General features: G+C 41.3%; 1 protein-coding gene across 3 annotated transcripts; it reads left to right on the forward strand.

The window, feature by feature from the left end:
• Positions 1-123: 123 nt before the first annotated feature.
• Positions 124-22,226, forward strand: LOC144943958 (serine/threonine-protein phosphatase 2A 56 kDa regulatory subunit alpha isoform-like). 3 transcript variants are annotated; one of them, XM_078871872.1, is made up of 13 exons: positions 124-1,293; positions 5,640-5,836; positions 14,123-14,224; positions 14,966-15,058; positions 16,446-16,576; positions 16,895-16,954; positions 17,536-17,644; positions 17,790-17,843; positions 17,952-18,002; positions 18,805-18,924; positions 19,424-19,551; positions 19,799-19,992; positions 20,564-22,226. In XM_078871872.1, the coding sequence occupies exons 1-12, from the start codon at positions 1,143-1,145 to the stop codon at positions 19,950-19,952; spliced, it is 1,350 nt and encodes a 449-aa protein (XP_078727998.1). In that variant the 5' UTR covers positions 124-1,142; the 3' UTR covers positions 19,953-19,992; positions 20,564-22,226. The 3 variants fall into 3 exon arrangements, with proteins under 3 accessions (XP_078727998.1, XP_078727999.1, XP_078727997.1); XM_078871873.1 differs by having other exon boundaries at positions 19,799-19,957; XM_078871871.1 differs by having other exon boundaries at positions 19,799-19,900.
• Positions 22,227-23,804: the final 1,578 nt, after the last annotated feature.

Genomic DNA, 23,804 nt, shown 5'->3' on the forward strand with positions numbered 1-23,804 from the left:
GGTGAGGGGAGGGTTGAGGGGGAAGACGGAGTGGGGGGTTGAGGGAGAGGGGGTTGAGAGGGGAGGGGTTGAGAGGGGAGGGGTTGAGAGGGGAGGGGTTGAGAGGGGAGGGGTTGAGAGGGGAGGGGTTGAGGGGGGCTGGAAGGGGAAGCGAGGCGCGCGCGAGACGTCGAGAGAAGCGAGCGTGAGACGACGGCGGTTTGCCGAGGGGCGGTTTCCCGCGAAATTATTTTCCCCTCTCCTGTTCCGCGGCCGTAAATAGAATTTATAGTTCATTTTTTCGTTACTATTCGGTTCGAAAGCAATCTCCCACTTTTCTCTCATCCGATTTACTAACGCGTCGAACGCATGCCGTTATAAGTAATATTTAGACATTTTTATTTATTATTTTTAAACATAATATGGCCGCTATTCGCTGACAATGTTTGCCGGAAGGGATTTATAACAGCGAAGCCGAAATAATTTGTGAGTAAATAGGAAGCAAAATTTTGCCTCACGTTAACGACTCGATATAAATAAGCTCTTAATTCCGATTTCTTGACGTGTTTGTAATTTTGCTTCGATTGTACGTAATTTTTGTGTCTTTATGAATAACGGATGTAAAAAAATACATTTAGTGGCTTCACTGTAATTTAGCCTGTTTTGTAAAATATGTACAATAAATGTAAATTATAAACGTGCCGGTAAAAATAGATTTTTCTTCTGTCAAAGCAATCGGTGCACGTAGAAAAACAACATTTTACGCGAAGAATCTCTCAAAAAAAAAACAACCCGAAGATTAAAACCAGCTCTACGTAAAATAAAACTAGAGTGGCGGACGAAACGGCGAAGACAAAAACATCGTGCAAAATAAAAACATTTTTTTTGTTACAAAATAAAATATCACAACAAGTAAAGCGGAGGAGAGGGTTCCTCCACCATCTCTGACTGCAGTGGCTCCCCCCCACCCACCACTCTGCCTCCTCGACTTCCCGGGTGCTGTTTTCGCCATTTCCGCCCAGCCACAAGAGGGCCCATCCACATTCTTGTTTTTCCTCGCCGACAAACATCGACAACACCTTCGAACAAGGCGTTCGACCACAGGGAAAAAGGCAAAAGCGACGGAGAGCGGCTTACCGCTGTATGAGCTCGGGGGTGGCAAGATGATGTCGGCCACGGCCACAGCGGCGGAGAAGGTGGACGGCTTCAGCCGGCGCTCCCTGCGGAGGGCCGGCCGCGCTCGACGCTCGCAGGGATCGTCGCAGTTTCGCACGAGAGCTCACCTCGAGCTTGCACCGCTGCCAGCGCTAGCGGGTGAGTTGCGAGCTGGTCGGTGACATAGAAAGTGGGGCCCGTAATCCGCCGGGCACGGACGAATGTGGTACGCGTGTGTGTGTCCATGTGTATGGGAAGGTGGTTGCAATTGACTCTTCCCCCGGGAGCACCCATGGACATGGTAATGTGGGGGAGCCCAGGTGGCACAGGCCTACCTAACGGAGATGTTTGGGGTGGTGGGGGGCATTGGATTTGACAAAGGGTGGGTGGGGAGCCACATTTTCATTCCTTCCACCAAGGCCCCCCAGGGTTTATGCCAACCACATTGATGCCACTGGTTGGTGAGTGTTGGGATTCGGTCTTGTGCGTTTTTGACGGGCTGTCGAAACATTTTGCCACGAATTCGGGGTAATGTTTTTACATGCTAAATGTTAACTTTGCATCCAGAGATGTCACCGACAATCACACTTTTAAGTAGGCAATGGGCAATTACCTCGGCTTGTTTGCTAGTTGTGGCTGCCAGAACCGTAAGCATCGAGTGTGGAGGTTTGAGCAGAGGAGGCTTTGGGATGGGTTAGAGGGAGCTTGAAACGTGGAGACCTGTCATTGGGGTTGAGAATTTGAGAGAGACTCAATGAGGGGCGTGCCAAACATCCCAAGTAGAATCCTCCAGAAAATCGAGTACTGTATTGGAATTCGGGCTTTACAGGAAAAGGGTCTCGTATTTCGGTGTGGTTTTGGTGTGGTGTTTGGAATTGAGGTTGGGTAGCCATGGATTATCTCCATCCAGATCCACGCAGTTGCAAGTAATAAGGGTTTCAGGTTGGAGCGATCTGGATTGATTTAGGTTTTTTTGGTTTTAATTCTGTTCGCAGGGGGTTTTCGCGTGGGAGAATGGAAATGTTTACATTTACGGGAAATTTTTACAATCAAAATGCTGTTCATCTGGTGAGTTGATTATAGAGTTTTCTCAGGAGGGGACCTACTTTTGAAAAGATTAATCAATTCCACGAATACTGTACATGTTTTGTTTGTGGCAAATATTGGGGTACCTGTAGATAACCAACGTGGGAGAGGATAACGCAAAGCCCTGCACAGATGGATTATATCCATTGCTGTACTATTTCCTAGCCTACCTCTCAAGGGGGGCTCGAAATACAGTGCCATTCTGACTGGGTGTCCTGAGTGGGTTTTAATGGAGGCTGTTGAGCACCTTGGGTTATGTGGTCTTTCAGGCTTGGTTTTCATGAGAAGATTAGGATTAGAGTTATTTTGTGGTGCGGGTTATGTCGCACTTGCAGGATAGTAGGGCAGCTCGGCCCAGCATGGTGTGTTGTTGTCCCTGATGGAATGGGAGTGTATTTAGGAAAGATGGTGGCTTCTGCCCTGGAGGCATCCCAGTGGAATATACCGAGGTGGAGGGGTGGTGAGAAAGTGCCTGGTAGAGGAGTTTGCGAGGATAAATGGCTTGGAGCCAGGGTACTTGACAAGGGCAGTTGCGATTGAGGGCAATGATGTGGGGGATGGATAGTGATGTTGATAGTTAAATGGTGATGGGTTGTGGGAGCTGGAGAGGGAATAGATGTGCTGTGTGGCTTGCTCAGTGGGTTGTATATGCTGGAGGCAGATGTGGGTACAGGCTCGTTTTTAATAGGGTCACTGAGACATATGGGCATTTTTATGTAAAATGGTACATTTTTTACCCTTAAATATCTCTGGGGATGGGCAGCCATTTTAAGGGGAGAGATCATTGCATACAATGCTAGGTTTAATGTGGAAGATAGCAGCTTTCAAGAGAGGAGCGACTAGTGTGTGTGTTTTTTTGTGCCAGTGGGCTGTGTTGGTTGTGGATAGGTTTTGTGATTGGTTGGGTTTCTGAGGGATTAAGAAATATGGAACCAGTAGGCAGTGCACGACTGACTACATGTAAGCTTCTGCCTTTGGGTGAGTAAGCATGAGCGTTCAGGACATCTTTGTGCAGAAATTTCCAGCACTTAGGAGGACATGCAAATAGAGGCCTTGTTCATTGCAAGCACAGGGGCAGCACAGGTTAAGGGGGTAGCGGTGAGTTATGCTTAGGCGCATACCGAATTTTTGAACTTTAAAGGTGGTTATTGGCAGAACAGCATTTTAGACAGGTAAATTATGCAATCCTGTGCCTGGAATAGCAAGGACCAAGACAGATGGGAGAAAACACATGAGGACCGTGGGGCAGAATGCACTGGGTAGAAAATTGGATATCAAATTGTATTGCCACAATTTGCGGTGTTGTATTGCCACAATTAGTGCACAACCACAGTACAGCAAATGAGTATTGGTATATGGGGCACTGTTGGCAGCACCCACAAGGGCAAGCTCATGGACGCTCGTTTGTGTCCTGCAGGCCGTTGACGCAGCAGGCCAGCTCACTGAGGAACGGGGAAGCATGCAAAATATGACATTGCTAGTTTAGTTCCTGCTGTGTGAATCCAAACCAGGGAGGTTAACGGGAGTTATTTGTAGGTTATTCAAAATGGCCAAGCCCAGTTATAAGCGCTACACTGGCCAACGTGAGGATTTTCCTGCCCTTATCAATTATTTAATACAATCGGCATTGGTAATCCAGATACCTTTTTTGCCGTTGGTGCAACGCATATATTGCCTTGGCCTGTCGGTTTTGGTACTGATGACTGTGCACTGCAGAGCTACTGTCCCCTAATCCATGCATCAAAAATGAACTCGAGTGAAAGGTTTGCTCTCTGGGGTTAACCGAAGAATTCTCTTGCTCTGCTGTGTTTAGGTTGATCGCTAAAATAAACACATTAAACAGCGTAGGAGTGGCATCAGTTTATTTTTATTTGACATTAAGTAAATAATCCCATTTTCATTTTGATGCCAAACCCTTCAAATGGACCCATTTTAGGCACTAACCTTCATGCCACCCACTGTTATAAACATGTGTGTTGCAATGAATGGCAATTTTGAATTTAATTTAAATGTGCAAAGTTTAATATATAGTGTAGTGGGTAATTGCTCATTTCACAGTGCCTCACGTTTTATAAACGTTTGCAGATGATGTATGTAGTAATTGAAGTTGTAAACTGTAAGGACAATGCATTCTGCCTAACATAACATCTCCATTGTTTACATCGCCGCAGCTATGGTATGAAAAATGCACCAGTGTGATAGAGCCCAGTTACTTAAGCCTCAGGTTTGTTCGAATGATTCATTGTCTTTCGTGTTCAAGCCCACATTGATGGTCATAAGATGCACATTCCACTCAAGGGTACATTTTATTGGCAAAAATTCAGTCTGTCTTTTACACATTTAAATAGGCTACGCTAAAAGCAACCTGCATTGCTGGTGTTTGAAGGCTAAAATAAGCCTGTCATGTACAGTACCAGTGCATGGCAGAGACTTGATCCCTTGCAGTAAATGAAAGCCACTAAATGCTTCTGCGTTGGACAGTATTACGAGCATTATGCCATTACCTAAAACATTAACTGTAATCGGATGGGCGAATGTGTACAGCCAAGCTGTGTAGGCCTAACATTTTTGTGCACCTATCAGAACATATCTGCCCTCATGAGATGGAAATGTCATGGCACTTTACTGTAGTAAACCATGAGGTTGGCATTTAAAATGAACTGGGTGTTTTAAAAATCCCAATGAAAAAAAATGTATGGACATTTTTTTTGCTTTCCCTTTTGTAGTGCACGTGCCTTTCAATTTAAACCATACAAACGAATGGCTTAATCTTTAATGCATTAATATTTGCACAGTATTCAATAATGGTTTGACATTTTTATTTGTAATTGATGAACATTAAATGTCGTCAACTTCAGATGAATACGGTAGCATATACACTTGGTCTCAATACAGTAATGGCTTGTTTGCTAAATACATACATTTTTAATCTAGGAGAGGCCTTTAGGCATTCGGAAATAATGGTGTCTTGAAACCGACGTAACCAGTGGAAACATTATATTTAAAAACAGGCTATTACAGTGGTGCTGCGGTTTTTTGACCTTTCAAGCAATGTTGCATAAATTAGAACCTTTTTCTGAGAGTTTAAAAAGGAGGCAACTGCTGTTCTAAAAGAAACCGTATTTTATACTAGGCAATGAAAACAAACATTTTTGGTTGTAGAATCGTGAAGTGACGTGAGCATACGAGGTTGGCACATGGTGGATTATAGGGTTTATACAAATTCCTCGAATTTCTACATTTTAAATCTTAAATTTCTAGCAGCAACATAAAAAAAACATTCAGGTCATGTACACTGGGCATTTATTGGTGCCTGCGTCTGCTGTTCCTACATGGAGGAAGGTGCAGTAATTTGGTCGGAGGATTGTTTGGTGCTGCCGCACAATTTCATGGCCTGCATCCATGACCCGTGTCCACAGACACCCCCGCGTTGGAGCAGGAGGAGCTATTCTGCAAGAAGCTGCAGCAGTGCTGCGTCATCTTCGACTTCCTGGACTCCGTGTCAGACCTCAAGGGCAAGGAAATTAAGCGCGCTGCGCTTAACGAGCTGGTTGACTACATCACGGCAGGGCGTGGGGTGCTCACAGAGTCCGTCTACCCGGATATCATCCGCATGGTGAGTACCCATCCTGTGACCATTGGCCACCCTTTCATTGGGATGTTTGCATTCACAGAACTGATTGTATGGCCAATCTAGGAATCTGGCAATCAATTAGAACTGTGATTTTTGGAAAGAGTATTTATGGTTTTCCACAATTGTATGCGTCTCAAGAGCCGAGTGGATATTAACGTGGTGAATGTAAATGTCCTGATGCATTTAAGTTGGATACACAGGAAGACCTCGCCGAATACGGGGGTTACATTCCTGGAAAATGCTGTTTTGGGAAAAACCATCCTCGACAAATAATAGACTTTATGGGAAAAATAGAGTTGCGCGATTCGGTCTGAAATGATCACCCCTCCCTCGTTGTTGAACTAATTCTAAATACAGTAATTTCTGCCCTTGTTATTGTAATAAAAGATGCTGAGTCACTTTCCATTTATTTAAGTTTTACCTTAACACAAAACCGCTGGCTCCTTTACTCTTCCCACACCGCGGCTCTCACGTCCAACGCTCGCCTCTGACACTGTATTTCGAGCCTGACGCTCGATCCTAACACTGTTACTTGAACGTAAATGATTCGCCATCTAGGCGTCCCTATGACTGACGTTTTCAAGGAGTGAATGGCTAGATGCAGGTTGCAATGTGTGAACATTTGTGTTGTGTGTAAGCATGTTGAGTCCAGTATGCTTCATTATCACACAAGAAACATACACAAAAACATGTGGTAAATAAATCGTTCTCACAGTCGATTCATTCACACCCCAGAGTACCTTCCAACTGATGCAGCACTCTCACCTCTCGCAAGCCAATCTAATAACTATCTTAGCAGTGTCAAATTGCGTATCGCTTTAACATCACCCCTGTGTTCTGGAAACGGACTTCAAGAAATAAACTGTTTAAAGGTCAAATGTGCGTGAGATTTTCCTGTACTATTATTACAGTATCATACCTTGGAGAAATAACCAGAAAATATCGTCTACTTGATTTTAGTGAAAAAGTAATGTACTAACATTTGTCTGACCAAGTTTGTGTAGTAATTTCTGCTCTTAAATGCAGGCAGTGGCCATCCAATGAATTAAAATAGAGTACTTGATGTTCCCATGGTCACTTTGTAAATATAAAAATACAATAAATATTTTGCACAGTGAGTGATGTTTACCAATTGAAAGCTATGTACGCTTCAATTCTGTTGGCATGACGTCGTTGGTTATAAACAGTATTTATGTTGTATTTATTACAAATTAACTTGTACAAAGAAAATATTCATGGTCTTGTAATGGAAGTAAAGTCGTGATGAGTGCATGAATTTGCGTTGTAAAATATTTCAGAGCAGATGTCCTCCATGGTTCATCCCACGATGCAATGAGAGGCTCATTATTGATTTGCTCTGAAAGCTCCAGGGAGGTCAAGAAGGGGTCAGAATTTGAAAGGCGTATTGCAAGCTTTCAGTGGAATGGGTCACTTTACACATTCCGTAAAAAAAACACAAATAACTTACAGCAACGTAATCGAGCAGTAACTTTAGATTTTGCATTGTACAAGGCAATGTGGTCGCTGTTTATGTAATGGCAGGCATTGAATGGGAAACGAGAGATTTAGAGCTGCTGTTTGCTCTTGGCAGAGGCTCAAAATTCTGGCACTGCGGCAGAGCCTGTAGCCAAATTGTGGCGTCCAACGTTGAGCTGCCTGTTGTCCTAAAGTGTTGTTGTCGTGCTTGCTGTGTGAGTTTTACTCTCTGCCACACAATAGCGAGTAAAGTGTGGCGGCCCTGTGTTGGAGCACCCAAGACAAGCGAGTCCGCTGGAGTTAATTAAGATTTCGATAGCTTTGACCATGCTGTTCCCAGTAAATCTTTTGCTAAACCATGACCCCTACACTCTGGGAGACTAGAACCGTCTGGTTTTGCTCCACACCGTGTTTTTGCAATTGGATCCTTGATTGAATTACAAGTTACGTTCTTGCCTCCGAACACTGCATATTTATTAAATGAAAGTTTCAGTATTGCGTGCAAGCGCAGTTCACTGTGCATTTAGGTGTCCCAGAAGCTTGCCACATTCCAGATAACATGTGGTGTAAGTACATTAGCCCTGAGGATAACATAACATTATTGTGTGCGTTTGCGTGCATCAATTTTTTTTTTATGTTTATGACCGCGAGCCTTTGCATTCGAGTTGGTACGATCTTTGCAAGGTCACGCTGCCACGCAGAAAAAGCACCATTGAGTATTCATGTTATGTAAGAGTTCCTATGTACGATTCTTAGGGTTCAATGGTTTGCCTGTTGGATATTTGTAATCGTTATTAGAGAGTGCCAGAGTCCAGCAATGGTGAAATCCATAAGTGCTCCAATTGGTGCCCAGTAATTGGTAGCACCCCCTGCTGCGTGAGCTTTCCAGCCAAGTGGTTAGGTTTGGGGGGTTTGTTTGACCAAACCTCACCATGCTGATTGGTGCGGGTTGGTAAAGATACCAAACCAAGAGGGGAATGTAAATGTGACCCAACATGACCATGATCACATAGGCAGCTCGACCAATTACAGCAATACTTTATTCATAATTTTCACACAAAACAACCACCATAGTTATTCACTAACAGAGCAAACTGCAACTACAGTCTAGCACAGTAACAACCAATGCAATCTCAACAGCAACAAGCTACTAAAATAATAATTCCTTTGGCATCTAACTATATATTTCACGAAAATAATACTACTGGCACAACTACTACATATATATACTATAGCAACTACAGTCCACAGCAGCATAATATCACAATACCTACAGCAATTGTCAACTACAGTAGCAACTTATACCACAACCTACTATTACAGCACACGGACTAAAGTTCACGACAGCAATAATAGCAAAATCTTAACCACCACAGCAACCATCCACAATCGTAGTTCACTTCAAGAATAATTACTGCAGTCACTACTCTGGCAATGCTGAAACTATAGTTCAGTAATGATGACAATATTCACAGCCACTTGGACAGTTTACCAATGCAATATCAACGCCTATAGCAACCAAACAACCCACACAGTCGGGCAGGGAGATAAATAACATACCACTGCATCTACAAAAGTAAATTTTCAATACATTTACATTACCTGCAATTACACATGGATTGGAAATATGCACGATGATAAATACAATGGAATAAAAACTGAAAAACTTGCAAACAAGAATTGAGGTGCCTGCTTGGAATTATTCAGAGAAACAAAGATGAACTCATGGATCAAGGAACAATCAGACGTAATATTGATTGTTAAGGACAATGAGTGTTTTTTGGAAAGGTGACTTGACAGAAAAGTAGTCAAAGGAGAGAACAAGCCTGAGAGAACAACTGTCACAGAGATGGAGTGAAAAGATCTGCTTGTGCAGGAGTCAAATGGGTTGTGGCAATTCAAGACCAGGAGAGTTGGTGACAGTGAATAAGAGGCCTTCATACTGTAGTTGATAAATTATGGCATGAAGGTTTAGAGTGTCAAAATGTCTACTTATGCCTCGAATTATAATGGTGTGAACTTGGTCAATGACTGCATGGAATTAAGTGAAAGTTGCCCTCAAAATGGTTCTGGGCTTGGAGCAAAGATTTGTTTCTGGGAAAGTTCACACACAAACCACGGGCTAATGTGAAATGTGGCAGTTGAATTTGCAACAATGATTATCAGGTCAGACACCCAAGGCGAAAGCAAAATGCCGGAAGCGTGCCAAGAGCAGTGCATATTGAGATAACGAGTTTGTTATGCTGCGAGAACGACCTGCTGCTGACCACACCTCGCCCACATATGCCTAGCTCACACGTGGTGGCTTTCCTACGTTGAAGCCACAGTTTACTAAAGTGTATTTTCCCTTCTCGTTTTTGTTGTGCATTTGTTAAGGGGGGGGGGGGGCGCGAAAACATTTTCATTTTTAAAAGGGTGACTGATGCCTCTCTGAATGTAATGGTTGTGGGATTGTTAAAGGGTACAAATGCTTTGATGTTTTCGGATCACTTAGTGTACATTTTGCAGGTAAAAATTTAGTGTGTCGTTATTCTCCAAAGAATGTTTAAAAATTTAATCAACAGAACTTTAATTATGTTGCCCCAACCACTTGTTTACCATTAGAAAAGCTAGTAATCAGCATTGACTTTATTGGTATATATTTTGTACAAGAAAGCTTTTTTCTTGTTTTGCTTAGCAGTGCTGTTTTACAAACCTACAGCAAAAAAATCCCCTGCTTAAATATTGATTTGATGGCTTTTTCTGCCAGTAACAGATGGCCTGCTGTTGCATGCCTGTGTACTATTAAATGGACGCTTGGAAAGAAGCTTTCCAAGTGTATGCAGAGCATAGCGTACTTTCAAAATTCAGCAAGAGGAGACTTTAATTCCCTATGTCAAGCCAAATCGTGTTTTTAGTTTTCCACCATATGTTAACATTTATAGTGAACATATTAAACAAAGAAATGAAATACTTGTACTTTGGCACACATTCATTACTCAATTGCAGATAATCAGGTCTTGTTACGTACTTGGCCCATGAAGCCACTCATTTTAGCCCATGTGGCTAATTTGTTTTCATGTTGGGACCATGCTTTTTTTAGTAAAAAAAAAATTACTGAGTAAAAAAACAACTTGGCCATATTTGGCCACAAGGATATCTGCCATATTAAAGCAAAGGGAAAAATTGTTTAACACTAGGGATGTAACAATTCATGGATTGACATTGATTTTATACTTGCGATAACGTGTAATATTGTGCATGTAAAAATGATTATTTGAATTAATATTTATTTCTTCTATGGGCTAATGGTTGTATTCAACAAGACAGTACAATCAAAGCAGACGTACAAATGAGATGCGCAATGTAAATAAGTCAGGCAATATACATATACAATCAAGTCTTTCACCACATTGTGATAACTCATTGAAACATTGGAAATGGGTGATGGCAGCTTGCATCTTGATGTGCCTATTTAACACACTGTAGGTCAGCTATGGTGACGTGTGACATTTAAACTTGTGCAGTCACTATGGTGGCTGCTATCTCGTACCCATTATGCCATATTCTGTACACACGGGAATCTACTGCACTGCGCTCTTGTGTATGAATTAATGCCGGGCTTAAGCGAAGCTGAAACCAACCTAGCTCCCCTAAATCGGCAGTTGTGAATTAAAGCAATAAAGCAGTTTTTCATGACAATTTTTACTAGTTGCTTTGGTGAACCTCTCAGAATAGCCACAGTCAAACAATGCGCTAATTGAACGGCACTGAGAAGGCAAGGCTCATTGCTCTTTGCTATCCCATTTTCACACTTTTGTAATGTAGGCCATCAAGGGAAGGTGCCTAACCTTAAATTGTAAAAAAAACATTGCATATATGTAGTTGCTGTGTCAACAAAGCTGCATCAGTTAATGGTGTAATTAAAATGAGGAATGGTAGTAAAATATCTGGAAGCTTATTGTCATACATTTTTATAGCATGTGCTTGCTTGCATATTTGATTCATGCTCTTTGAATAGGACTGCGGGCCTGGTGCAGTTAGTGTTGTACAGCGAAGCAGATAACTTTGCTGAGTATATTCTCCTGTGTTTTTGGGATGCTGCAGTTCATGTCACCTTGCCGATGCAGTCTGTCAGCCTCTTCACCACACAATTTGTCATGCTTAGGCAATGATCCAATTTAGGCAAGCCATTTTTTTATCCATTCTTGGGCATCAATTGCCTCTGCTTTGCATAACCTCTCAAAGAGAGGTCTTGGTGTCATTTGATCATACAGCCGGTGTGCGGTAATGCAAGTGAACTGATGTGTATAAAGGTGACATTCAAAGTTGAAGACAGCTGCAAACTCTCGCTGGGGGTTTGCCCCATTTAGGGCACGTTTTATTTCCTGAGGACATTTGAGCAAAATCTGGATTTCCTTGAGAAGATGCACATTGGTGGAAAAAAATATTTTAACTTTTAGGGCATATATTTTCTGACAAAAATCCATACCTTTTATTGTAATGCCCAAATTTCGATTACAAGGTTTTGAACAATATAAAATAATAATAAAAATTCAATGACAAGCTTAAAATTATTTATTTTCTTTTTATTATGGTTGTGCACATGCACACCTTAAATAACATTCCTCTTGCTGCCTTCATCCAATGAGATTTAAATTTGGGCAGATAAGCAATGGTTGGAATCCATAAAATATGCACCTTTTCATTTAATGAATTGTTTACAACTTGCTTGGTGAGTTGTACAACTTGTTTGGACAGCACACTTACCCTGATCAATGCAGATGGGACAATTTTTTTTATTTTCACAAGGGCACTTTAAACAGAGACCATGTTTGCTACTCACCTAGACTGGAGATGGTTAAGATTTACGTTGCTCGGGTTTTACAGATATAATTATATACACTTCTTGTTAATTCAGGAAAGTGATTAGCATCAGGTTATTCTCATAATGCATTGTACATGAGGTCATTTGTCAGCCTTTTTGTGGAAGTGCGTCTTCATATTTATATTCTCTAAATGACTTCCCATGCTCAATGAGACTGGGCCAAAGTGTAAAAGGTAGTTTTGCACCTGGCTAATTATAGGTTACTGCCCAATTTTTCTTCTTCTGCTCATTCCATCTTTCCTGCTTATGTCTTTAACATAATGATCTCATCCTGGCAGGAGTTGTTTCCTCTCGCCTCTCTTCGTCTAATTTTTCCAACTGGATGAGAGCTCCATCGGGCATAAGGTTATAAATGAGGCTTAATTCCAAAGCAAACGGAGTGAATTTTGGATTAATATTTGATAAATGTAATTCAACTTTTTAATTGGAAAATTATAACAATCATTCTTAATCTAACGAACGCAGATGGTCAGGCTGATGGTAGAGATGTAATTACTGTCTTAATGACATGATCCCATCAGGCTCCTTCCTTTCTGTATTTCATTTATCTGGGCCCAAACGGCACTTTGATTCCACAGTGCCGCAGTGGCTTATGTTGTTAGAAAAACTCTGTGGCAGCAAAGTCAAATTAAATATATGCACCATTGTTTGTGAGAACGAACCCAATTAAACTCTGAGTTTTTTTACTCCACTTTTTAATTATGGCAAACCAGCTGTCTCATCCCAGAGTCACAGTTCTAAGTGTGTCATTAAAGTACATGCTGCAGGAACAAAGCATTGTCCAAAGATGCCTCATACATTCACATAAACTGGTTCTGATGATGTATACAAACCAAGACTAAACCCACATTGCTGTGTGCTTGCATATGTGTGTATTTGTACATAGAGCCATGGTTGCTACCCATTTCCTTACCTTTTTTTTGGTTTGTCCTTTTAAGGTAAGACTTTCACTCTTAGAATGTAAAACGGTTCAAACACTGGCACAAGTTATGGTCAGCAGCTCTGATAGAAGTCATTGAAGTGGATGCAGGAGATTTTCAGCATGGCCTGTGCAGATGTTTTGAATACGTTTTTTAAAAACATTTTTATGACCATGCGAATAAATAAAAATGGACACGCCTCGACAATGTCGCATTTTGAGCTTTTCAAATGGCCTACAATGAGACTGCCACGTCCTTTTTTTGGTAAATATAACCGACGTTTCCTTTACAGTGACTCCTACTTTTTTTTGATGCACTTATGCAATTTCATTGTGTGAGGGAAGAGTAATGCCTTCATGAAGAAGTTACTGCATGCCGGCCAATGTGAGAAACATAACTGCTTTCATCCAATTCATTTTTGTAAAACAATTGTCATTTGTTGAAGCAGATGGAATCATGGTCACTGTAAAATAGTGTACTTTATGCTTTTGGAAAGCTATAGAAATAAGTGTTACTTTAAATGTGGTAATTGGAAACATGGATTTTGATCCTGTCAAACTGTTGTCCTACTTTTGTTTTTGATCTCTCAGTCTGTAACAGGCAAATGCCATTACTCGGCAATCTGAAATCAAACCAACCAACCTGGTAAAAGTTATCCTAATTGGTGAAAAGACCAACTACATGGCTCTCCAGCTACCTAGAATGCCCCGAAGTGCTCGGATGATGGGTGTTTTTTCTCTATTCCAATGCATGTGCAGGTTTTTTGTAATAATGACGGTGATTGAGGTTTATAGCTTTTCTTTCAGAATCACTGCCCTGCAATTATCAGTAATTTCAAAATGGAATTATAAGCATTCCTTCTTTCGTCACTGGAAACGGTTCAATACATTCCTGATTTGCCAACGAGTGTCTCTTTGCATTTGGCTCTGTGACTGGGGTGAAATGTCCCTCCATCACATCAAGTCTGAGTCCGCTGTTGAAAAAGTATCCGTGTGTCTACTCCAGGTGGCGTACAACATCTTCAGAACCCTGCCGCCAAGTGAGAATCCAGAGTTTGACCCGGAGGAGGATGAACCTACGCTGGAGGCGTCCTGGCCTCACTTGCAGGTACAAGTGACCCCCCCCCACCACCCTGTGAAGTCACCCCCCCATTTATTTGCATACTTGACAGTGACATATCCTGAAAGGCACTCGGATGCTGCTTTTTGAATCCAGTTGTCAACATGTAAGTCGCCTAGTGTAACATTGGAATTCCAGCTTTAGGCTTGATTAGACAACTGTTGTGTCGGGGTGTTTCATCGTGGTATCATGCACGTTTGAATGTCATACCTCGTGGTAGGGTCCATTTGATAATTTGCAGCACAGTACAGATGCAATGTACATCATGGGACCTCCTTTGCCAGTACCAAAACATGAGAATAGGTTTTCCCCTTTTTTATGGCAACAAAACAGGTGTTAAGATGTTTAAACACCAAACTTAAACCTTTTACAAGGAATCATGTCTGCATTAACCACAATACTTGTGGTCAGAATTCAAACCAAAAACATACTCTGATAATATATGCATTGTCTTTGAAACGGATTGGTCCACACCAGAGACAGCTTTCTTTTAAGCCTAGTCCCAAACGGTGTTAGACCAGAGGAGGTGTTAGACCAGAGGATGCCTTTTCAGATACAGTAAATCATAAATTGAGTTATTTTTTATTTATTAAGTTTGTGTTAAATTACACGAAATTATAAATGAGTGTGTTTGCCCTATGTATTTGCGTTCAAGGGGACTGAATTGTGCCTTTTCTATCACTTTCTCACCACCTGCAATGTTTTTGTCTCCTATGAACCTCTCCTTAGATCGTCTATGAATTTTTTCTAAGGTTTTTGGAACAGCAGGAATTCCAACCCAGCATTGCCAAGAAATACATAGACCAGAAGTTTGTACTGCAGGTGAGTGTTATTGCTGAGTGAGGGCCTGCAATCGCCTTGTCTTTCACACTTTGTTGGCAGTTACATGGCAGATGAGTTTTTTTTATATATAATTTTCAGACAACTGCTGAAATTACCATCATCAGGTTATAGGGACTGCTTGTGTAGAAATCCCGCAAAAAATGTTCACCATTGAAAGACTGATATTTTTACACCCTCCCCAAGAGTAATAGGTGTGACATAATTAGGCTGTAGTGTTAAAAATTAGGTCATGACATCCTCTGCCACACAAGATCGTAGGCATACAGTTGCTGTTTTCCCACTGTTACAGTTGAATCTGGGTTCTTTCCTGTATGATGCATGAAGCAGCTCGATGCGCAGCAAACTGCAGGCTCCTGTTTTCAGATTTTGAACTGCGGTAGACTGGGCACATTGAATTTTTATAAAAACAAATTTTGTAGGGTGCACCGAAAGTGTTGGCATCCATGGTTGTGGCTTTCTTAAAATAACAGCATTGGCCTGTCGAGTGATAGATGGCGAGGCGTTGGAGACGCGCTCTTGTGGAGATGGTAATGGGCCGTGTTGCTGGGCACAATTATGCTGGCTGCTTGCCATGTTGGATCAGTAAAGTTGAGCTTTTATTGCAAACGATATGTTTTTGTTGCCCCCCCCCCCCCCCAGATGTTTCAGTGTATCATAGGCACGTGATAAAAAATAATTGGGTTAAATGTACCCCATTATACGCTGCGCACTGGGTGGTGTCAGTAATGAAAGGCCTCATGTGGGAAGCACAATTGTCCATTTAAGATGTTTCCATAAAACATGGAAGTGGCAGGTTAAAAGGTCCTTCAAATCTCACATTGAAAAACAAAATAGCTTTTATTTTTAAGGGTTCCAAATGTATCTATTGTGCACTTATGCTGTAAAGCTACAACATTTAAGCAGACGACTATTTAAATGCATCTTTTGATCATTTGAAACATCCAATGAGGTTATAGTTTAATAAAAAACAACTGCAAAGCTTACAATTCCAAATAATGCACTGCGTTTTATTACTTTGCATGTAACCTGGTACTTCACTATGTTAGCTATTCACTCTGTTTGATTCTGCATCTACCTGCTCGTCATCCTTGAGAACAGCTGCACCGCTTTCAGCATTCATACTGCAGCTTAAACAAAGATTGCAATCCTGCACCCTCTCAATCAGATCCTCTCTGCATGCCTGACAACACATTACACCGCATACACATGTAATTTATATCAACAGTGGTTACTTCCATTGTTGTCATACCTGCTAATTTGGAAGATGGTAAAAAAATGTGTTTTTTTTATCCATCTGCCATACATCAGTGACAGAGAAAATGCATTCTTGGTTGTAGTAAACTGTTTGCTTGGGCTCTTCCGGCAGCTGCTGGAGCTGTTTGACAGTGAGGACCCGCGTGAGCGGGATTTCCTCAAGACGGTCCTGCACAGGATCTATGGGAAGTTTTTGGGCCTTCGGGCCTTCATCCGCAAGCAGATCAACAACATTTTCTTACGGTGAGCGGTCTGCCCGAGGTGAACATTCATTGTAAAACTAGGGGTTGTAGCATTTGGGTCTAGCTGAAAACATGGCTTATCTAAGTACAATAATAAAAGTGAAGCGCAAGTACTGTAAACATGACGTTCTCTGTACAGTGAGGTTGACAATGATGAATGCATTTCCACATTGTTATCTTACCCTTGGCACTTTGTGGAGGTGTGGATTTAATTTTGAGATTCCAACGTATTTTAGCATACCAATGGCACAAAAACTTCGTGTAGTGTGCCAAAGGATTAAACTTGTCGATAATCATGAGCGATGTGTACATTCCATAGGTACATATATGAAACGGAGCGGTTCAATGGCGTGGGAGAAATGCTGGAGATTTTGGGAAGGTGAGAGCAGGGCAGCCCTGCCTGCGTGTGAGGCACCGGCTGTGTCGATGTAAACATGTCTGTAAAATTTGTGTTTTTGTTTTAAATTACGGTCCTTGCTGCATTGCTTCACCACATAAGCACTGCATTACTATCGACCGCAAGAACAAACCAGCCTCAAGCTAGCGTTGTTTGCTTCGACTAAAAATTAGAAAGTTATGAGAACACAGCACTTTTCCCTTGTTTTACTAATAATCTAGTTATATATTTTAGCAATTAGAGACTTGTATGCTTTAAATTATTATTACAAAAAAATGAGTACATATAGGATGGCTGGGAATATGAAACACTCGTGACGACAAAACGTGGGCACGCCCAGTAAGACATTTAGATTACAGCAATGAGATCAACATTCTGAAATTACCCCAGCATCGTTGAGAGGCTTAAGTATCCAGAGAGCCTGTCGAGGGGGAAGGAGGGGGGGAATGAGGTGAACCGTTATGTAAACAGCTCAAAGCGTACATGGAGCTGACATTTACGTTGCTTTTTTGCTTGTTTGCCGCCCCCCCTCCGCTCCCCCCCCCATGGTGATGTCTTTGCAGCATAATCAATGGATTTGCTCTGCCGCTTAAGGCCGAGCACAAGCAGTTTCTGGTGCGGGTCCTTCTCCCACTACACACCGCCAGGGGCCTCTCCCTCTTCCATGCCCAGGTGGGGCCATCAATGTCAAGGCCGTTTGCACAAGGGCCTATTTGTCAGAGATACACCGCATGTAATTTTGTTCTCTCCTGCTCATAAATATCACCTTGGTGTGCCTGGTTCTGGCTGTTTGTTGATTTTTTTTGTTTTTCTATAGTTGGCGTACTGCGTGGTGCAGTTTTTGGAGAAAGATGCCACCCTCACCGAGATTGTAAGTCTTGAGGTTTGATGAATTGACTTCTGATGAAATGGTGCATTAAAATAGACATTTTTTAATGCGTATTATTTAGTCAATTGGTTAATGGGTGATGTCTTTCAGGTTGTGAGGGGACTGTTGAAGTACTGGCCAAAGACCTGCAGCCAGAAGGAGGTTTGTACCACTTGTTTTTTTTGGAACACCAGTCATTGTTATTACAGTATAAACTGTGCATCAGGTAAAGCTCTTGCAGGTGGTAATTTTAAAACCGTTCCATTATTACTTGGTGACGTGTTATAATGGCACATCAGACCATGTTAAAACATTGTAACCTTGTATTTATAGTTTTTTCAGAAACAGAAAGAAGAGTGCATGGATTAGAGAACATAATTCTATCTTGATTTTCTTCTAACATAAGAAAAGTAAGTTGGATTGAGCAGGCCACGTCGATAAGAAGGGATGATGGCCAGTGGTTGAGAGTAATGACAGAGGGGTAGCCAAGGAATGAGAAGCGTCTGAGAGGATGTCCCCTGAGGATATGGGGAGTGATGAAATTGGCTAGTGTGCATGTGTTAGGTGGAATTCTACATCGCAAGATTGAGAGATGGCAGTAGCTTAGGGTGGCCTTTATCCATCAGTAGATTATCCATGGCCAGGTGGTGGGCAACCAAAATAACAAGAAGAGCCATTTTTTTTATTCGGTAAAAAACTATTTCTTGAGCCGCAATGCATGTGAATATGAGACAGTCCTTAATAAATAACGTCACGAAGTTGTCCTTAAAGAGCTGCATGCGCCTCTGGAGCTGCAGGTTGCCAATCCCTGACCATGGCTGATGATTACAGAAAAACATTTTGATTGTTTAGTTGAAAGGTCCCCGTGAATACATTTTTCGATGTGGTCATTGTTGGTGTGATGTGTTGCACACAGTGCCTCATCATCGTGTAACCCCTCCCCCCCCCCCCCTGTTTCCCACAGGTGATGTTTCTGGGCGAGGTGGAGGAGGTCCTGGACGTTATTGAGCCGACGCAGTTCGTGAAGATCCAGGAGCCGCTTTTCAAGCAGATATCTCGCTGTGTGGCTAGCCCACATTTCCAAGTAATTATTGAAGTTAAAATTCTTCCCATTAAAGAGCCTTTTCTTCCAACATGATTGACTGTGCTTTGTGCTTCCAGGAAAACAAATGCACTATTAGAAACCTTATCAGTCGCCTACAGCAAAGCATCTTCGTGGTGACAATCGATACTTAAAATCTCATTGTAATGTGGTTAACAGCTGTAACATAGATAATGTAGCATTGCACTGGCACTTGAATTTGCTTGGTGGCATAACATTAATGCTCTGCTCAGAATTTCAAAATACATTTTATAACATGACTATTTTTTTACTTTTATCATCGATTCTCCATAATAAAAACAGCATTCAACCACATTGGTGTGGCTCATTGCACAATGAATTTCACAGCGTGTATTTTTAATGATTTCTTTTGAGCCTGTAACTTGTCCCTAGTGCAGTGTGAAATTGTGTTTTTATATAAGGTCCTGCTTCGACTGGTCTCCCACGTAACGTCCATTCTCGCGTGATTGTGCTTTTTTAGGTGGCGGAGCGCGCCCTTTACTACTGGAACAACGAGTACATCCTGAGTCTCATCGAGGAGAACTCCAACGTCATCCTTCCCATCATGTTTGGCAACCTGTACAAGATGTCCAAAGAGCACTGGAACCAGTTGAGTGCTACCGTGCTCGCAGAATGCGTGGGTGTGTGTTGCTTGGACAAGGGAAAAGTTATTTTTCTTCCCGAAATACTCTTGGGACCGTGTTGGCAGGAATTAAAATATAGTATGGCAGGAGGTCAGTTGTTGATGTTCGAGTTGGCTATTGTCTTGCTTTCAATGTGTATTGTTGTGCCTCCACTTGAAACAAGGTGGACGCTTCAATGTGTTTCCACCCTCGCCAACCTGTGTTGCATGCAGGACGATCTTAGGTTTGATTTTCAACGTGATGAAGACTATGATGGACATGAACTGCGAACTGTTTGGCGAACTGACGGCGTCCTACAACAACGAGCGGCAGCGGTGCGTGCTCCCTAATGCTGATCGCGGGATGGATGGATACGTTAAAGACTGAAGCTAGTGCGTCCTAATGTTGGTCACATTAAAACCTATAGGCAAGAAATGTGCACCTATCAAAACTTTTCATGGGCTGGAGTTTTCTGTAGTTAATAGGTGGAGGGAGAGGGTCTTTCATTTTTTAAATGAATGTACTTATCCATGTTGTAATTACAAGTGCAGGCATATGTAGTGCCAAATAAAATAATGTTTTGTTATTTATGGAATTTACCCAAAAGTTGATTTCCTACTTTTAACAAAATGTTACACTTACAATAGTTATGTTGAACTGTGTTTTCACAAACTGCACTGCACATAGCTGTTGCAGTACAATAGATTTTTTATAGCTATGTTCTAAAGCTTAAGTTGTTGCCATTTTGAAGGTCCATCTGGAAGCTAATCTTCAATACTGTGGAGGGTTCTGATAATCAAGCAGTGCTTTGCTTCCTCAGGCTACTCAAACACATTTGCCACAAGACATTATGGTTTAATTTTAGCCTCAAAATAGGTGCAAAATACCTTTCAAACTTTTTTCCCTAATTTTTGCAAAACTTTACTTTTTACATACAAACAGAAGTCCACCATGTACGGTAACATTCTGTTAAAACCAATTGTTTGTGCTTGTAATAGTGAAAAGAAAAAGGAAGAGGAGAGGGAGGAGTTGTGGAAGAAGTTGGAGGATCTTGAACTGAAGAATTCTCAAAACAATATCCTGGTCAAGTAATGGTTTGTTATTTTCATGCAAATTTCCGTGGTTTAGTTTCAGCTGAAATACATTTGCAGAATTCTCTCTTGTGTGAAGCAGTCGACTATTAAAGCCTCTTAAAAGTTTCAAGAGGAAGTGAAGATGTTGACCGTGAATGATGTCAAATACTGAAGAATATTCTCTTCTCAGCTTTAAAGACAGCAGTATAAAGCCGCACATGTTCAACGCAAACAAGGAGCAGCATCACCAAACAGAGAAGACTACTGCAAATCACCACTCCTAACGGTAGCAACGATAATATTGGTTTACATTTAATCTTTTAAAAAAGTTCAAACAAATATAAACAACCTAAAACAGAAAATGAAGGAATCTTGCTAAAAATGTTTCTGAGAAACCCATGTAAAAAAACCCCTGAACGCAGTAACCATCCGTTTCAAAAGAAGCCGCCACCATGTTTTACGTTTACAGGATTCATGGGACTTGTGCTTGCAAATGCGTTTGCCGTGTGGACTAAGGAATCGAGCAAAACTTTTACAAAATGCGCGTGTCGCTGTAGAGTCACAAGCCTCTACGTGTTCGCTACTGGGGCAATTCTTCAAATGGACACAGATATATATAAAATAAGATTATACACACAAAAGCTACAACTACTGCATTGACACAATTTGTGGAGCGCGTGAATGTTGCTCGTATGTGCGTGGACCCCTGAAACGATGGTGACTACTGCTTATGTATATGTTACAGAGGTTACAAATGAAACCCAGTTGAGATATGTTTGAGAGATGATTCGAATACAATATATAAATATATAAAATTATGTTTTGAGCACTGAGGATCTTAAGTGACCGGAGTTTTGAATCATTCCGTGGGTGTTCTGTAAGTTCTGCTAATGCATCGTCCGTCTGCTGTGCTAATTAAACGTTAGGGCTTATAAAGCCAGTAAGCAGTATTTAACACACAGTAGTAACAAATTTAAACCTTAAAGTGCGCTTTTTCTCCGAGTACAATCATAGGCGTGAAATGTGTGGGATGGAGCGTGTTGTTGGCCACCCTCTAGATCTATTAACTATTAATATTATTACTAATGAATGTAAAAAAAAGAGCTTGTGTGTGTGCACAGTGATCACTGTTAAGGTATTTCTATATTACCTAATGAAATTGCATACTTCAGCCAGATGACATTGTATATTATAATAAACACTGTAGTTTTTGTTTATAGGCATTTTAAAATGTATAATGCTTATGCTCCTTTTTTCTGTTGCAGTTTGAAGGTGCGTTATTTGTTTTTATTTAGTTTCCATTTAATTAAATTAACAACTTTTTGGTTAACTTAAAGCACGATGACTCGGCTTATTTTTTGGCAGCTTTTGAGTATGCTTTACTCCCAAGTTGCTGACGTCACGGATAGGTTTATTTATTTTGAGATGTATGTTTATGGCAAAGCGAATTAAGGAATGTTTGAGCTGAAGTGAAGACACTTTGTTAACGCACTGACTAACCAGGGGTTCCTGTGCTTCTGTTTGTATGGCAACCGGGTTATAATTGAACATTTCTCAAATCTCCGTCACGATAAAAGATTCAACACCACCACGGTTTGTGTCCCAGTGTTATTTATTTCCAGCGGTTATGGGGATAGGAAGTACCTTGCCAACTCATGAGGTCCAAGCTTATCTAATTTCGTCAAATTTCCAATCATTTTTTTTGTTTTACCATCTCTGGTTTTCTCATCATGAAGGTCCCCTTGTTTTAACCACTATGTACACAACCCCTCAACAAACCCTCAACCAAGTAAGTTGATCAATTTGTTATCAAGTCGACCTTGAACCATCTCACATAGTCTAATCACAGATGTCCCAGCCCGCTTTTGGCAGTGCATGGTTTAGAATGTTACTGTGCTCTCTTGTGCTCACTTGTATTGTTTCTGTGCAACCCTCCATTGAAATAGGGGCCACTTTGTTACGGGACGCTAGCCTGTGATGAATACTCTAAATAAACAGTATAGGGTTGTATTGTATGGTGCATACTGCTCCGTTCTCTATAAAGGTCATTCAGTCAACTTGTAAATAAATGAACACATTTACTGTATATTGGCAATGGCAATAAGGCATGGAATTCCCGAGTGCAATGCACAACCGATTTTTAACTAGAAGCATGTAAAATATCAGAATCTGCTTTGCTAGTCAAATTGACCCACTGATTAAGTAAATGTTCTCAATTTATATCCGTCTGCTTCATTTGGTAGATAAAAGCGACGGACAACTTGAAAATCCAGACCTTTGGTGTATTTTAATTGTAATCGTGTATTTCGAGCAACTGGCATCTTGAGTGGCATATATTTTTAATTAACCAAGAAAGGTGATGGCCTTAAAAGGAAATAAGGTGTTTAACAGTTATATGGTTGCTGGCATGTTTTCGCAGGCAATCACTTATTCCAAATGAAAACCATTCCTTAAAATGTAAATGCGTCATGGCATGTCCAGTATCAGCTTGCCCCCACTTGGCCTCAAGGTGGGCTGGCGCATTCAGTGTTCAGGTATTTAGGAAGGTGGAAAATACTTGTCTTGGCTTAGTTTAAAATCTGCCCTGGAGCAGATAATGGTCTTCATTTCCATTGACTTTATAAAACAGCATAAATCTAAATTGCGCTGCTGGTAGAGGGTTATTTAAGTTCAGATTACGACGACTGTCTTTTGAAGGTAGTCTCAAGCTTAATAAGATTGATCGACAAAACCGGTGCTTTTCTGAACAACAAGGCAAGCCTGGGTATTAGATGCATTTGTGCAAACATTTACACTTCCGCAATAATGGTCCGTTAAAAATGGTAATATTTGTGAGTGGTTGACACCAGCTGCAACGATGAAAGTGATGGCCTGTTTTTACAGTACTGTATGTCTTTCGGTGTGAATGTTGTTTCAAAGCTAAACAATGTAGCCTGATCAGCAGCATAAAGGATACTTTTTTCGTCTCCCCCCCCCATCCACTTTTTTAGGTTTGCTTTTGCCCAATCCTCTTGTTTAACACGTAGGCTTTCGCGACCAATATCCATAATAGAGGTTTTGTTGTTTTGGGTTAGATTGCGTAAATATATAGATGTATCGTTAAACCCGCCACCAACCGACACAGCCAACTAGTAAGGGTTGTCACGTAAACAGAACGCCAGTCACG

This window comes from Lampetra fluviatilis, chromosome 33 (assembly GCF_964198595.1).
Source record: "Lampetra fluviatilis chromosome 33, kcLamFluv1.1, whole genome shotgun sequence".
In the NCBI taxonomy this organism is placed as follows: domain Eukaryota; kingdom Metazoa; phylum Chordata; class Hyperoartia; order Petromyzontiformes; family Petromyzontidae; genus Lampetra; species Lampetra fluviatilis.

What these genes read in the sequence shown, in the direction of transcription:
- LOC144943958 (XM_078871871.1), top strand. Translation starts at nt 1,143, where the DNA reads ATGATGTCGGCCACGGCCACAGCGGCGGAGAAGGTGGACGGCTTCAGC. An exon ending in ACCGCTGCCAGCGCTAGCGG is followed by an intron (nt 1,294 to 5,639) that starts GTGAGTTGCGAG and finishes CCGTGTCCACAG; the next exon opens with ACACCCCCGCGTTGGAGCAG. An exon ending in ACCCGGATATCATCCGCATG is followed by an intron (nt 5,837 to 14,122) that starts GTGAGTACCCAT and finishes TGTCTACTCCAG; the next exon opens with GTGGCGTACAACATCTTCAG.